We start from the raw sequence: 17,382 nt of genomic DNA, 5'->3' as shown, positions 1-17,382 counted from the left end.
TGTTATTGATATGTTGGAAGTAGCACTATGCCTAAAGTTCTCATAAATGTCTTTCCTTTCGTACTATTGTTAGTGGCTAGTGAAGTCCCACGATTATCGAGGACATTGTGATGAATAATCAGTTACTAAATATATCACACTTATGCACTGTTTAATGTTATGCTGTCAATAACAGACAAGGCCACCTTTCTTTTTGGTACTTTGCTTTTCAAAATGTTAAAGCTAGAGCTACAACCCCTTTTGAAAACAGCACTCCAGTTAGGCACCAGAACTACAATCTGAAGCTCCCAAAACTGTCCACACTTTAGATCTGGTAACTGGGAAAGAGCATTGTCTAAATTAGGTCCTGACATTTGGAACCTGTGAAAATTAGTGACTAGCCTACTAATAAAACAGAATGAATAAGCGAATGCACAGTAAGTAAGTATGTCCCCATTTTCTAAAACCAATAACCGTTCCAAGTTGTACAGTACTCGGGAATTCCAGACCGCCCAATGTCTAAAGGCCACGGAGTTTATCCCAGTGGATCTCATTTACATCACACATCAAAGGAAATTTCCTACTACTGTCAAGCCTGCCAGGTATTATTGCTTACCCAATACTGCTAGCGATCTTTGGGAAATTAACTTGTAACTCACCCACTCCTTTTCAACTTACATTTGCGTGTTGTTCAGTCTTTTTATACACCTTTTTAAAGGTAATAAACACGCTTGCTCACAGGAAGGGGTTATATCAATGAGTGTATGCTAAGGTTCTGTATATCAATGTTAGAAATGGTAGACGAGAAAAATAACTTACAGGAAGACCTTCATTATTGCAAAGGGTACATGATTGCGTAAATGGAATACCTTACTTTAGATGAGAAAATGACTTAAGTATATTACCTATATCTATACAGACAGACGCACACACCTGGAAACATGTCTGTTAGCACAAGTGCGATGGTGATAACTTCAGTTCATATTTAAACGTGAAACACAAGCAGTACCTTACTGCCTTCACACCTGGTTAGTTTACAAACGCCGTACAGTGGATCACACGGGACATGGCGGGACACGTGGGCGACACATTGGTAAACTATTTCGCTTTTAATGTGTACGGTAGTAGTAGTAATAGTAAGGGGGAGGTTCACATACGAGCATTGCTGCATGATGCAACGTGTGGCCTTCCGGGATTGTCCGCCAACTGTATAACAGTGTTCAGCTCTATTCACTGATATGCTTACTGTACTTGTTTCTTAAAGAGACGGCAAATTTTAGTAACCCAACTAGAGAGAGAGAGAGAGAGATATGATTAAGATTGGAAGAACGACAAATATACACCTCCATCATAATCATGGAATCGCCGGGTTTATGAAAGATATGTTTTTCCAGTGATTTGGGGTATATTTCAGTGTTTCGTCAGTACACTATGTGACACATTTTTTACAATAAATTGACAAATACATGACAGATTTCCATACTTGCAATGGAATTAGTAAAATATTACAAGAAAATCCTAGCCAAGCTAGAGTTTTCACAGTGTGATTCCTTAAAAGCTCTTGGGTAATAGACTCAAGGCAGTAACGCTGACAACATTTATGGAGTACAATTAAACAATATCATGATGTTTATGGAATAACATGTACACTTCCAATGAAATACAATGTATTTGTTCCGGAGATGGAATTGTATTTGAGGGAGACTGATTCTGTGACGTATTCTTACAACGTGTGACAGCTGAGAGGACCCCTCTTAACAACGGGCTACTTAGAGTAAGTGCTCCTAATTCAGGGACAATGGCCAAGTATACATCACGGCGCAGTTCAAAGCCATCTCGGTGGATTCAGTCTTGGATATTCTATTCAATGTCTTAAACGCTTTAAAAAGAAGTGGCGGTCAGAAAGGAGAAATTTGTTATTATCAGGCCTTTCCTTCGCATGGTTGTTACCTCAGTGCGAAAGCTTGATTTTCGTTTAATTGACAATATTCATATAAAACGAAATATTTTATATCAATAAATTATAGATATATCCTCTGTCATATGATTACTATACGGTATAGTTTACTGATAACACAAGCAGCAATCTTTTTTTCTAATTGGCAATATTAAAACAGCAGTCCCATAGTTAGCATGTATGTGGCAACAGCTCAGGGAACCCATCCATTTGACTTGACGGGCTGAACGTGCAGTTTGGCAAACATGTATTGAAAAAGTGAGGCCAACCGCAAGGAAGGCAGTGCCTCCTTCAACAACAGCAGGGGTTAACTAACTCAAGCTGATCGACAAGGGAGAAGACAGCCCCCCCCCCCCCGCCATCTCTTCCAGAACGTGTCCTATCTGGCTTTACAGTTTATCTGCAGCAGACGTCTCTAGTTGGGCAGAGGTGACAACATTACCTAGGTTACACTGCCCGCTGTACTATTACCTAAGGAGATTTTTCTCTACTAGCGTCGGGCCGTTCAAAGGGTTAATGACGTGTGTGTGTGGAAATTAGCAGTTGCAATGGGAGCCTGAATCGGACTGGCATGCGATTATTAGAAGCAGGTTCTCCTCATCAGGAAATTAGGACATGGATTGGAGCACACTACGAAGGGAGTAGAGAAAAGGCGCCGTCACCCGGCTGTATGGGAGTAAGGGCATCTGTTGTTGCCGCACGAGCCCACGCCGGGCGGCCCATTTTTGCTTATTTCTTTTTTTTGTTTTCATTCATTTCTTCTGTATTCTGCTCTTTGTATTTCTCAGCACGCGGCTGTACATTTGGATTTTTAGTGTGTTGCTGACGCTTGGAAAGTAGCGTGTGGGTTTAACGGCGAGATGGCATTACACACGTCGGTGGTGGCGGCTGTGTTCAGTGCTTGGTTCCTGGCGTGTGTGTACTCTCCCGGTAGCAGTGGCTTCGTAGAGGGTGAGTACAGAGGCGGCGTTTAGTTATTCCTGTTTCTGCTGTTGGGGTTCGGGGAGTAGTCCTAGGTTTTAGTGGTAGGATGGCAGGTAAGAACTGTTAAGCTAAAGCCCTTCACCAGGTTATGTTGAAGCCATAGAGGCATCCAATTTTCTTCACTTGTAGCCGCAGCGGAGTCAGCGCTATAAACCTTTCTTAATTGGAGGTTTCCCACTCTAGCTGAAATATAGGTTTTGTTTATTTGTGTGCCTATTCCTTTATGGTGCTAGAGCTGTAATAGCTGCTGTAAACCTAAAAACGTTGATTAGTGCGTGTAGCCTCGATGGCCTAAATCATTTATGGTTTATGTTTCAATGTCTGGACTCTCATACCAGTATAGCATGTAATGGCCTCGAATCTACTCTTGTATTGCAGAGAGTGCTAAAGTTGAGTTTAATTGTGATATTAATTGTATTGCTTGTGCATGTGCCTTGTATGTCCTTGTCAACTAGAGGTTTTGTCTATAGTTTAATGGAGAAGTCATTAAGGCTTTGTTTGCCATTCTAATTACCAGCACTGTAAGCAGGCAAAGTACTCAAAGTAGTCTTAAGTAATCTCTTTGAGAGAAGCGGGGCTTTAATTTCCCCATTATAGGTTGCTTTAAGTTAAGGTTGCCTTTATACAAAACTTTTGTGGTAAGGTTATTTGGCTCAAGCCTTTCCACAAACTTGATTAGTATGCCTTAAGTTATTGGTACCAATAACTTTAAATTTATTGTTATACTCTGGAAAGCTGAGTGAGATTCCTGTGAGGTTGAAGTTTTTTGTTGGCAATCTTCAGCAGCTAAGCTACAAGTAGGCTTGACCTCCTTTTATAGTAAAGATGAGTGGCATTAAATGTTTTTGGTCTAGGCATTGGTGTTTCACTTCATTTTTCTAAATACTAATGATTTAGTATCACTTTAATGGCCTTGGTTATTTCTTTTCTGCTTGTGCCTGGAAATAAGAATGGCTTTGGCTATTCATTGACTGTGATGCTAGCAGTTTGTGGACAGTTGCTTTCATCTAAAGTTTTTTTGTTATGAACTTGCACATGGGATATGGAAGTGCTTTCCATAGAGGTACATTGATGCAGATGGCTTTGGAAAGTAGGCTAAACTCTATATGTTGCAGTATTACTAAAATCTAGTATTCATTGCCAAGCTTGAAACTGCTACGAGTAAATGGTGAATTCTCATGAATGCATTGCAGAAATTTCTGGTTCACCTTGAAACACTTGGTCGCAGACAGCTCTGCTTCATGTTGAACAGTAATCAAATGGTTCTAACTGGCTGTTTGTAGGACACTTACTGAATACTATACTGGGCAGGAATAACTTTGTAAGTGCTTGCATGTGGCTGTGATTTGTTGGTCAAATGAGTTAATGCATCTCTCTCGAAACTCTGAAGTAGAGTAAAATATAAGCAAGCCATATTGGGCCCAGCATAATAGCTGGCTGTAGTTGTATCAAAGTAGTCCTAATAGTTGTTGGGCTTTTAACTAACCATCTCAGACTCAAGAAATAAAAGTTCAACATGTTCTTAAAACTTGAGGGATCAGTTATGGGCAGCCAGTGTACTGCAATGCAGACCATTAACATGCTTGTATAAAAGGTAAGTAGGCAAACATTTCAATTAAAAGTTTAAACACTAGTATGGTTCTGGTCTTGCGTTAAGGCTGCATCTAGTGGCTTTCAGCTTCACAAGTAAATGCTAGTATAGAACCCAAGTAAAGTGCCTGGATCAGTGGCACTTGCAGTTTTGATTGTCCCCTTGCACTTCTTGTCCTATTGCACTTTATATAGAGGCGCATTTTTATCTTGTGCTAAAAGGCTTACAATCATGTCTGCAGCTTGGGCTACACCTTTTTCAGGTCACTGGATTTTGTATTTTGCAGAATTTGAATAAAGATGGTAGGTTGTATCCTGAAGTGGGCTTTTTGCTTTCCATCAAACATGGGTATTGCTAACACACTAGGTTGTCCTTGGTGTAGCCCAACAGATATAAACCCATTTCAGTGACTAGCTGCTTTTTACTTTCTTGTATTGAGGTTAGGATGATGACAGTGACAATCACCATCTGTAGTGGCTTTGTACTGTTTAGGCTTAGTCTTCCTTGGTGTGCATTTATAGTATTTAAGACTAAGTAGGCCCCTTGTCTTCCTGAGTTTGATTCAATTTGTGTCCACCACAGAGAAAAGTGAAGAGTCTTCTTAAAATCTGAGTACACTGGCTTGGACTGGCAGTCTTTATGTTGTAGCTGAGTAGTAGGGTTTGCATGTTGCTTGTCACGGTAGAGTAAGATATGATTGGTGATGTCTGTGTGGGGTGTTCCATCTAAACTTGGAAAATCCTCTTTGTGGTTTTCTACAGTATTGGGGGGGGGGGGGAGAGAATAGATGTGCTGCTAGGCAGCATGGGACTGTTGCTAGAATTGCATTCACATTCTACATCCAGATGCCACAGACTTTAGTTATCTGGTGAAGTGGTAAAGGTACACTGAATTGCTAGCTTAAACAGCTTTTCAAAGATGTGCCTAGGGTGGGTGTTCCTTGTTTGGAGAGGAATACTGAACTCTTAGAATTTCAAAGTAATCTGCAGTGCTTTCACTTGGTTTTAATGAAGCTAATAGAGTACAGAATACAGCTAAAGTAAAAAATTTTGGTGAAAGATATTCTAGTACTGTGTCCAAATTTAGTATTTTGACAGTTAAACACCAGTTTGTTTTTAAACTGGAGATGGACTGAACCCAGTATATTGAAGCTGGGTGAAAAGATCAAAGGAGCTGGGACCCTCGTTGAGGGTAGTGTGATGAAGGGAAATTCCACCCCAGCTAGCTGGAATCTTGTAAATCATCATCTGAATATGACTTGTATAGGAGTGTGACAGGAGATGCTGCCAGACCAGCTAGTTATCTAATTTTGTAAGCTGTTTGTGAATGAGCATGATGCAATTACTTATTACAACTGTCAATTGTACAAACATACATTTGTAATGTACTGATATGTATGTACACTTAACATTTTAGATACATTTTAAAAATGAGGACTGAAACACCAGTCTACCTTCAGAAGAATAGCTGGAAACTTTATTACAATGCAATAGCTGTTGTCTTTCAGTGTAGTAGGAGATGCAATATCTAGAACAAGAAGTTTTTGTCTTTAAATGTGTAGGAATGGAAATTTTGAAATGGAAATTTTGACTTCCACCATTTGCCAAAATATCTATTTTCTCGGGTAGATGCTAAAATCTGAGCCTGGGAACTGATAGTCATCAGTTTGCAGCATGACAACTTATCTGAGCAGGAATTGAAATATTTTAGAATGGAGACGGAGCGTTTTGTATCTTGTCGTTGCCCTGACTCACCACATCTGTTTTGTATTACTCTTAAGTTAACTAGTGTACAGTAATTTCTCCTGTTCAGACAGGAATATAGTAAGTATAGTTTTAGATGTTTTCTTTGAGACTGTCTCACAATGTTTTAAATTGTGATTTTTTACTCTACTCTGTAATCATTGAGTATTTTTTTTGTAGCTGGTCTGTCTAGAGGGAATTAAAGTACTCTTTAAGAGCTTAAATATCTGACGCTGTGCAGGCCACTTCTAATAGCCTTGCTCTTGGTCAAACTACCATTTGTATAAATAGCGTCCAATCTTGCTGTGTAAGGTTACTAAAGGCATTAAAATAGCTGATTTGGCTGGTGGCAGTCAAAACTACCTCATAGTTGGGCAGAAGGGGGCATAGCTAGTAAACCTGTGCCAGCCTTTCCAAGGTTTGTGTAAATCAAATGACTCTGCTACTTGGACAGGGACACTAAGCACTGGTTAGGCAGAGGGTGCTTGACTTGGCCACTCGGCTGAGATCACAATTCTAGAGCTGTGCCAGTAGGGAGTTTTGGGGATCTGGAGGAAGGGGGAACCAGCTCCAGACTGACTGTGGTCTCTGCTCTTAAGGACAGTTGCACTTTACTGTGTGTACTTGTCATCCTCCCAGTGTGCACATACCCCACTGTTGCTAGTGGTGAGGATTGATGCTCCTTGATTTCTTAGGCCAGTGCTGGGGCATCACAGGTAGTCTTGTGATGTTTGGAGTTGTAAAGGTTTATAGATAGTATTGTCACTCTACATAGTGATTCACTGGTGTCATGAAATGCTGATTTCTGTGAATCATTTGAGAGGTTGCCACTTGCATCTTTTGGATATGTTGGTGTGATGGAAGCACATTTTTATACTGAATAAACTGGTTTAAATGCCTTGGATTTGGTGGATGAGCAACTTTTAAATGGTATGGTGATTCCTGTTCCAAACTGAAGGTTGAAGGGACAGTATAGCTTGGAACTTTTCTTGGGTACTGTGGTAAATCTGTCTAGCTGAAGAGCATCAACAGTCCAAGTGGAGTCTTTGTATGGGAGCTATTATCCTTGTCTGACTCATTGGCTTGTATGTGTGGGTTTGGAACTGAATCAACAGCCAGGTAATGCCGTAAGATTTTGATTCTGTGAAGTATAGCCAGGTAATGCCTTAATAATTTGATTCTGTGAAGTATCAGGCTTGCTATTAAACTGCTTCATATGCTGATTTGGAACACTACAGGGTTTCTTTATGGTAATCAGATTCCATAAAGGGCACAAGTTGGACATCTGCAGAAAGATTACTGGGCTTTCTAGAGTTTTGAGGACATAGTACTTGTGTCCTAGTCAGCATACCTCTATCTTGAAACATCAAAAATCTGGACAAGGCCCATGAAAAATAGGCACAAAATCTGTACGCTATAACATTTGCATACATAATTGTTACCCTGCCCAATCCAGTAGAATTGTGGGATACCAACTTTTTTCGTGTAAACTGAACAAACAACCAAAATATGGCACCAGTCCCCCTGCAGCCATTCCAATGTCCTATTACCTGGCTATTTAGCCCCATTTACCATAGACTATGTGTGCATACTGCTTTATTTCTACAATGTTTATTTGGATTTTCCTTGTCTAATACATCACTCGGAGCACATTTTAAATTTCTTTCATTTTTTCAGTAGGCAATAAAATAGTAATGACAAAACTGCCCAATTTCAGAACAGTTTCCATTAGGTCTACCACCGCACACTCCAAGAAATAGAATGACCGTGTAAGGCATAGGCCAAAACCAGGGACACATTTTAAACATTGCTTGTATAATTGTGTAAAGTTGCTAGAATGAAATGTTACCACAATGCATTTCCCTGGTGAGTTTGGAACACAGCTCTGTGCACCACAGTCAGAGCAACATACCACTATGCCACATCAACAGCTTGTTTCCCAAAAGATAGGAAGACAAGCTTATTTAGTGAATCAAGTTCTCGCTTCTCGCCATAGTTCTCAACCTCTTGGCACAAGAAACCTGGACAAGCCAATAATGGGGGAATACCGCCCAAAAATGGGGACACATTTCAAATACTGATCTTGTAAACTTATAAAATTGTTAAATTATGTTCCTTCCCTTGTATAATAGCATATTTTAAATTTATTGTTTGAACATTTTTTTCAGTAGGCAATGAAAATGCATGAACCAGTAATAACAAAACTGCCCAATTCAGAACATTTCCATCATAAGTCTACTTGCACACCCACACACACTATACATATAAAAGTAGAATGATGTGTAAGGCATAGGCATCTTGCAAAGCTTCTTGCATTCTAATTTTTCTTTTTTGGGGGGTAAAGGCCAAAAACCAGGGACACATTTTAAACCTTGCTTCTATAATTTTGGAAAGTTGCTAGAATAAAATGTTAAAATGCATTTCACTGGCAAGGCTTGAACACAGGACTCTCTGCACTATCGTCAGAGTACATATCACTATGCCAAATCAGCATCTTGTTTCCCCAAATGATAGGAAGACAAACTTGTCCTAAATTGGGTACAGTTTTCAAATGCTGATCTTGGTAACAAGAATATGAAGTCTGAAATTCAAATGCCTGTCATTAATCAAATTCAACCTCGCAAACCTCATGAAACCACAGAGGAACAGAACAAAAAATTCACAAGTGGTGGTGGCTAGGGACCTTGGGCTCTTTACACTATACCCAGGGTTTGAGCCGGAGTACTTCTAGCCACCAGATGTATTATAAAGGGGGGCATTTACACACCCCTTAGCTGAGTCCCCAAGCTGATGTTCCCTGCTGATAAACTAAACTGGGTTACATCTCTGCTGCTGAGCAAAACAAGTGCTGTAAACTAATGCCAAGCCAAACAAAACGAGTGCTGTAAAGCTTTCACAGGTGTTGGGAGTACTGTAAAAGCAGATTTCCTGCTTGCTCGCATTTGCATCCGGAAGCTCAATTCTGGCTGATGGCCTTGACAGAGCTGATGACTGCTCCAAAAGTGCTAAAATGGGGAAAACAAGACAATTGTGGCACCCCTCCATTTGGACCCCCAAAAACTCAGTAAAAAGTGTAAATCTGTGTGGTTGGGAGGTATGCTAGTAAGCCATAGTTTACTCCTGGCAGCCTTAAGAGGAAATGCTCTGCATTAAGTTTTTACTTTAGAAGAACTTTACATCTGAACAATGCCAACTTGGAGTAGTTGGCTGGGAAATTATGCCCCTGTAGAGATTCATGGTCTAATCTGCTTTGTGTGCTTACCACAGAGCCTTGCTAGCACAGTAATACAATGTGCTGCTTATACTTGCAAATCAAACTGTCGGGCAGTCCAGGAAAATCAAGACCTCTATTCTGTGGAGAAACTACCACAGTTTTAGCTTTATCAGAGGTGGTATAAAATGATCATCCATTCCAGGACTAATTTTAACTGAAATTTGCACTTGGTAGCTTTGTGCTTACTGCGGTTCTGAAATAAGTTCAGCATGCATTTAGAATTGGCTAAACTAAATACAAGTATGCTTCTGGCCTAGCATTGCAATTCTAATTGGTTTCGTGCTTTAGTGTGGCATAGCATAGTTCTCTAGTTATTGCTCTTGCAGTGTAAATGAATGTGGGTGCTTTTCTATTGTAGCTTACTTTGCATACAGGATACAAGGCTAGTGTTGGTATTGTGAAGCTTATTAACAAATATATATAGGATACATTGTGCCTTAAGTTGGACAACTATCAGGGGTTCAAGCATGGCACCTGTGACCAGCAGACTCAATTTTTTTTCTATTTGGTCCATGCTAGTCTCTGGCAACCCTTCAACTGGAGAAGTGAGGTGTTAATTGTGGCTGTGTTCCTACCACCCATTGGCATGTGGTGATGCTTGATGCTGGGTACTTGAGCCAGTGTAAGTAAATACTTGGCCTGGCTTTTACTTCATGTCTGCAGGAGTTGCACTTCCCTCAGATGGCTGTTATGCAGGCCTTCAGTGGTTATTCAGGAGGGCAAGTAGGGCAGTCATTTGCCTTATCTTGGATCATTGGATGTAGTACCAGTTTGCCTCCACTCTCTAGAGTTTGTATGGTAAGACTGTGCAAATCAGTAATGAAAGTGAGGAGTTGTCTAGGTGTAGAATGTATGAAGCAAAATGTCTGCAAAATAAATCTGGTTGCAGAATAGCCATCGGGTATTGAACATTAAGTGTTTGCAAAGTTCAGATGGGAGCAAGTGTTGCATCTGCTCATGAATGTTCCTTGTCCTAAAAATGGAGAACTAATTGGGAAGCTCTAATTGCTTTGTGTGCATGAGTGGCATTAAATGCCCATTAAGTGTTTGGATACTGGTTGTGCTTTGTGGTTCCCCCTCATGATTTACTGTTTTGGAGTTTAAGCATTAATTGGCCTGTCTACCACACTTTGTAGACTCTAGTTCAAGTTGCTTTGGGTGGTGCTGTAAGCAGTGTAGCTTGTTGAGGAGGTTGGGCAACAGCTATTACACTGCTTCGCCTTTTTTTTCGCCTTTTCCCAGGTTAGGGATCGCCACAGCAGATCACCAGTCTGTAGATTGGTGTTCGTAGTGTCATGTTGCCAGTGGCACCAAACCTTCACATAAGGTGCATATGTCTTTAAAAAAACTCAGCTGCAGGGAGGACATGCAGACTCCACCAAAGAGGCTCCAGCCGAGAATCTAACTGGAGAACCTCTTGCTGTGAGATTATGCTAACTGCTGCACTACCACACAGCTATTCTATGTAACAGAAGTTCTTAATTTACCTGGTTTGGTGAATTTTAAATGTTTTTAAATCTACTTGGGGAGGAGGCAGTTGTACTCTGCTATGTATGTAGTATTTCATACCTCTCAAACAATCCAGGAAAACAAAGATAAACAAATAATAAAAAAAAAAAAGCCTGGAAGTCAGTGGACTGGAATCTTAATAGTATTTCCTGAAGATTCAGATGCTGTGTGCTCATACTGTGTACTGTAACCTATACCCTGTACTTAAATCAACTGGATACATGGATTTCTGTATCACTGTACTGATGTAAATTTTGCATTTATTTTTTCAAACAAATTTGAATTGTCTATCTTGTATGTAGAGCTTTCTCCCTGGGCCTGCACTGAAAAGGGATCAGTGTCCAGTTGGACATTCAGGTTACCAAATTTAAAATGCACTTGTTTTTTCAGGCTGACTGTGGCATATTGGTGATCTGGAGAAGTGTGAGGTGTTAGGTGATGAGTCTGACATTTGAAAATGGAAACCTTACAAAATTGCTAGCTTTTTAAGTAATCTAATTTGGGTTTGGGTATAATTCTGTTTCATGTGAGTCATAAATGACCATTAATTTATTTAAATGGAAAAAGCACCTGCTGCAGGGAGGACCCATCTAAGAGTGTATGAGTAACTTGTATGTGGCATACTGCTGAACCTAAACTGTAGCCTTAATATATTGGAGCTTTTCTCCCTGGGTCTCTGCTAAAAATGGACATGTATCCAGTTTGACTACAGTCAAATGTGAAATATAATCTACTTTAAAATGGAATTAAAAGTTGTTGGTGTTCACGTAGATGCTCACAGGTTGCATTTTGCTATGGAAACTGCAGTGTGGGCTTACCTGGCTTGCTGGTTTGTACCAACATTCTCTAGACTCACTTATCCTAGCCTATTGCAAGGATCATACAGGATCTGATGCAGTGTTCAGTAAGTGGGGAAAATGTTAATGTGCCTTTCCTGCTAACCACCAGCTACTTTGGGTTTGACTTGGCTCAACCTCTTCGGGCTGGGACTGCTACTACAATCAGTGGGCTGGGAAGGGGAAACAGCTGAGCAACTGTCCATGTCAAGAATCTGCAGTTCTAAGAAGGGTGCCTGCTGTATTGGGATAGTCATTTTGCTCCTGCAATCCAGCTGCAGATTTGGCTTTACTCTGCCAAGACTACTTCTGAGAACTGATTTTTCAGTGTTGGTACTGAGTACATAATATAGCATTCTACTCTAGTGAATTTACATGCAATGCAGTTTCCTTAAGCTGTCATCCATGTACATTTTATTCAACAATATGATTAACTTGCATTTTTCCATAGCACCCAAAAGTGTTGGAATGCTTCCTTCCTGCTTTTTGAAGCATGTTTAGGAAAGCCCTTCCAATTTCAGTGCATTTCTGCCATGATAGCTTTGTACCTAATGTAGGTGTCTTGAATGCATGACTGTCACCATTTTCACCATTTTGTCACCATTTTCACCATCTAGCTTAAAGTTGTAGATCATTGCAGGCTGCAAGGTATCCATGTTTTTCCATATTTAGATGACTTTTGCAGAGTTATGTCCAAGGTGTCAGGAATATCATTTGAGATTTTACATAAGCTGGTATTCCAAGAGAACATTAAAGTAGCTAACTCAATGCAGGATTGTATTGGAGAATCTGATGGTCACCTCAGTTAACAGATTTTCTTGCACTGAAAAGTTGTAGATGTAGATACCTTTCCAAGGTTTTCCAATTGGACTTCAGTCATTGTAAGGGAATGCCTCTTGATTCTTGGGTATCAAATTATCATGTTACCTGCAAAATTCTACATGAAAGTTGGTCTGTTTTGGTTCAAATACCCTTTTCAAAACCCAATGCAGGGGTTTCAAAGAAAAAAAATGACTAAACATCTTTAAATCCAGGTCTTCAACTGTGAGTATGATGGGGTATTAATTTCATTTAGGAACCTGTTTGAGGATGTGCTGCAGGTACTAATGGAGGCAAGAAAACCTGTTACCAAGTTAACAAATACCGAAAGGTTTTCTAGTTGGTGCCAAACACCTGTTTAAGGATTTAATTCTCCAGTTTTACAACATTCTATGGCCTTTCTTCCTCCAAGGTTCATTTATTGGCTACTTCAGCATGTCTGTCTAACATACTACTTGGCCCAAACGCAAGATAACCTGTCTATTTATAAATAGTTTGCCTTTTATAACTCGGCCAGAACGAACTTTTCCAGGCAGGTTCAAGGCCCACTCCACCAGGGCCTTGGCTTACCCTATCCCTTTTTGGAAACTGTTGGTGTCCTACAAGCTGCTTTTTATAAAGCATTGTAAGCTAGAGTCCTTCCTGGGTTTAGATCAGGCTGTGCAAGAGCCATTTTTCTAGGGCTTCTAGACTTGACCTGCCCATGCTTACTACATCTGGGAGGTGGATGGAGTAATATACCTTTATCTAAAGCTACTGCAGCAGTGATCAGAAGTTACAATAACAGATTGGTCACTGCTGTAGACCTCTCCCCCTTATTTTTTGGTAATGGACAGGGCATGTTCTTAGTATTGTCCTGTCTGGGCTTTGCATCGTTTCAGGAAAGCTCTGACTGGCTTGGTGTTTGTCGGGTAGCTTGGGCTGAGCTGACAAATTGGGAGTGTAGGGGTTCCCTGAAACCTTGGAAGCTGGCAGTTACATACTCTGCAGGCTGTAATCCATAAAGCTAATACTGAAGCAGTGAACATTCTAATATCTACTCTTGCACAACTCTAGTTTTCTTGGCAGACTTTGGAAACTAACCTGTTGCGTTCTTGACACTTCTAGTGAGGTTACTTAAAGTAGTTCCTCTAAATCTTAATCTGGTCCCTCCCTTAATTTCAGTCGTGGGTTTCTAATACTATGATGGGAATGGATCCAATTTCTAAAAGTATGATTAAAGTTCATGGAATTAGTATTTCGGTGTTTTGTTGGCCAGAAGTGTTCTTTGTAGCACCTGCAATATGCACAGTAAGACACTTGCAATTTGTGCAGACTTGTATGTATTGGTAACCTATCAAAGCAAGACTAAATTCACAAGTTCTTTTGCTGCTACTATTGGGACTTTCTGGGTATCCTTGCACATTGCCCTGGCTTCTGCCTGCAAATCCTGGTATTTTGACTTGTGCTGTATGTGACACTAGTCACTGAGTGTAGCAATTTTAATATTGCTACTTTTGTTTTCATGGACTACTGTCTGGTTTACTTGCATCTTTTTTGGAATGGTTTTTAATGGGTGATCCCATGAGAAATTAACTTCATTTTCTGAAATGCTTTGTGGCCCCTGTTTAGTGTTTTACAGCTATGTTTGCATGATCCCCAATGCAACAATCTTGGCACATTTATGCTTTTCAGTATACAGTCCTCCTGCCATTAGTGTATCACAACCGGGAACTAAGATGGGACTTAATTCCCTTTTATAAACTCTATTTTCCACATGTTCAAAGGATTTTGTAAACCAGCATGTACATAGTCAGTCTTGGGCTGCTAACATTTAACCTAGTCATTGTTTAAATGGGTCATGTGAGGTTAGCGGATGGATGCATGCAGAGTGCAGATCTATATCAAATCAGTTTGAAGGGGGGGCATACATCCTTCAGAACATGAAATATATAGTTAAAATGCATTTTTTTAAGCATTTCAGCATGAAACATCCTTGTTCTGTCCAGCCTATCCAGTGCCTTTTGAGGCCAGTCAATCACTCCAAAACTTAGGAAGAGCAAATAGCTTGGGTTTCGATGCTGTTTTCAGTATGTCTTCTAAACTATCCCTTACTAAGTTATTTGAATTTGTTCGTCCCAAATTTATACTCCCTCTTGCTCAGATTTTATATTTCATTCCTGTCCCAACAGACTTCTTGGTGCTGCAGCCTTCCTGCATTAAAGGTTGCTTTCGCACATTTATCAAGACCAAATGACTGTCTTGTATCTGAAAGCTTGTACCACTTCTGAGAGCCACATTGTAGCTATGACCTAATCTTAGTACCCACCTTAATGGGTTAAGGGCAAGCTAAGTGTCTGCGACAGTCACCCTGGAATACCCCTTTGAATTTTTATCCCTGGAATTTCATTTATTGCTCAAATGCTAAGTGGTTTGCTATTGCTGTAATGTACAATGTATATTTAAGCCTTTTTTCCATGAATGTGGGATACTGTCAAATGCTTTTTTATAGTATGTCTTGCACATTTCCCTCTGACTTTAACCCTTTTTCATGACTTATTACCCTGTTCGGTTGCCATGATTGAGTTTTTTTTCTTCATTTTACTAAACTGGCATCAACTGCAGTGTATAGTTATATGGCAGGTTTGCTCTTTAGTAGTAATTTCCTGTTGATGCTGGTCTGTTCAGGTTGCACAAAAGTACTTGTGGCTAAATCTTCATGCAAGGATGTTAAAATGCTTTCTTTTAACTGGTTTCAGTTTGTTCCATGAAATAAACGCCCACATCTTCTCTTCCTGGTTAAACAATGGTAGGAACAGGAAAATTAGTGTATAGAAGGTGAACAAGGCAGTGTCATTCAAAAAACACAAGTAGTCGGTGCAGATCAAGTAGTATGCAATTCTCTCCACCAATAAACCACTCTTCAAGCGATACAGCTATAATAACAAAGGCAGCTTTATTGAGTAAGCGCTTTCACCTACACGGCTTCAGACTCTCATACAAACATAGCTAAAATGCAGTTAATATTCTGTTTAAGGCGGGAAAGACTCAATTAAACAATTAACAATAGTTAAAAGAATAATACGTCACTCGTTCATAACGTATTAAAAGCAGGTTAAAAAGCATATAATACTTAAAATTACTTCCCAGATAGCCATAATGCATCATACAAAAGAGGGTAGAAAAATATTAAACTTAATACTATGAAATATATATAACAAAGTCTCTAAACCTGGTAAAGACAAAGTGGAGCTGGATGCTAATTAATGAGCTTTCAGTCTTCTGATTTTAAGGAATGGTCTAACAGAGATCTTGGCATTGAGACCTGGTGAAACATCAGATCTCAATTTCATGATCCACATGTTTTCCCTACTTTCAGTATGTTATGCCACCACCTCTGATATTAACATTGGCATGTTCAACTATTCTAAAAGTAAGTGTGGTGAATGCCAAGTTCAGATGTATGCTTGGCCAGTGCATTACTGGTGTGCCCCATCCTAATGCTATATAGGTGCTCACGTATGCGATCTTTGAAGCATCTGTTGGTCTTCCCTATATAGAAGGACCCACATACGGAGCAGGTAGCAAGGTAAATAACATTTCTGGTCAAACAATTACCATTAACTCTGAAAAAATATTGACGTAAACTAGAAGGATGAGTGAACAAAGTACTTTAATATGAGGGCAAAAGTTACAACTTCCACAACGGCGTGTGCCACTTTGTTGGATACAATAGCATGGGTTAATGGGGCCTTTGTCACATTAATCTTTTTAAATTCTTTTTATTCCTATATCTAAAATGGGGAGCTTCCCCTAACGTTTCTCTGATATGAGGATCAACCATCAAGACATTCCAGTGACTCCTCACTACTTCCTTAACACCAACATCATTAGTGAAGAAGACTGAGAAAGCCCCTATACTGGATGTAATGTCTGTTCTGGTGTCTCTGTGAATTGTCTAATACATTCATCCTGTCGGAGAAATATGGAGCTGCTATATCTAATCTTAGATCACTAAGGCCTTCGGTGCCTTTAGAAATATCATTCAATCTGTACCCTCGCTGTGTCAATCTCTGATTTAAGTCACCCAGGTCTTGTTCAAACCCTGTGTTAGTAGGATTATACCTAGACGCCCTCAAGGCCTGTCCCTTCACTATATTATTAAAAACATAGTGAGGGTGCATACTAGAACGATGTAAAATTGTGTTCTTGTGGCAAATCTTCCTAAACACTCCTGTATTAATCAGCCCACTAGGTAACTTCTCAACAAAGACATCTAAGAACGATATCTTAGTGGTAGATATTTCATAGGTAAACTTAAGATAAGTAGTGGAAGCATTAATATATGACACAAAACTATATAGATCTTCAATAGACCCCCACACAAAAAGAAGATCTACAAAGCGTCTGTAGAATAAAACATGTTCCACAAACGCTGATTCATACATAACTTCATGCTCCCATTCAGCCATGAATAAGTTGGTGTAGCTATTGGCGCAGGAGGTGCCCATAGCTACGCAATCTCACTGTAAGAAATATCTTCCTTGAAAACAAAATATATTAGACAAAACTAGCTGCAACAATGACATCAATAAATTAATCTTGATGTCAGGCATATTGGACACCAGTGTTAAATGATGGCCAACTTTGTCTATACCAACCTGGTTAGGAATTACAGTAAACAAAGATTGGACATCCATTGTTACAAAAAA

At 39.8% G+C, this 17,382-nt stretch overlaps 1 protein-coding gene across 2 annotated transcripts in view; it reads left to right on the top strand.

Moving 5' to 3' along the window:
- The first annotated feature begins 2,323 nt into the window (after window positions 1-2,323).
- VLDLR (very low density lipoprotein receptor) overlaps window positions 2,324-17,382 on the top strand; it is a 348,579-nt gene continuing 333,520 nt past the window's right edge. Inside the window, exon 1 of one of the 2 annotated variants that reach the window (XM_044080659.1) lies at window positions 2,324-2,887. In XM_044080659.1, the coding sequence (XP_043936594.1) occupies window positions 2,797-2,887 (91 nt within the window). In that variant the 5' untranslated portion in view covers window positions 2,324-2,796. The remainder of the gene's footprint in view (window positions 2,888-17,382) is intronic. The other variant, XM_044080658.1, reaches the window with a different exon arrangement.

This window comes from Protopterus annectens, chromosome 8.part0, assembly GCF_019279795.1.
Source record: "Protopterus annectens isolate FY-2018-M chromosome 8.part0, PAN1.0, whole genome shotgun sequence".
NCBI lineage: Eukaryota > Metazoa > Chordata > Ceratodontiformes > Protopteridae > Protopterus > Protopterus annectens.
This window is presented reverse-complemented; position numbering and strand designations above follow the sequence as displayed.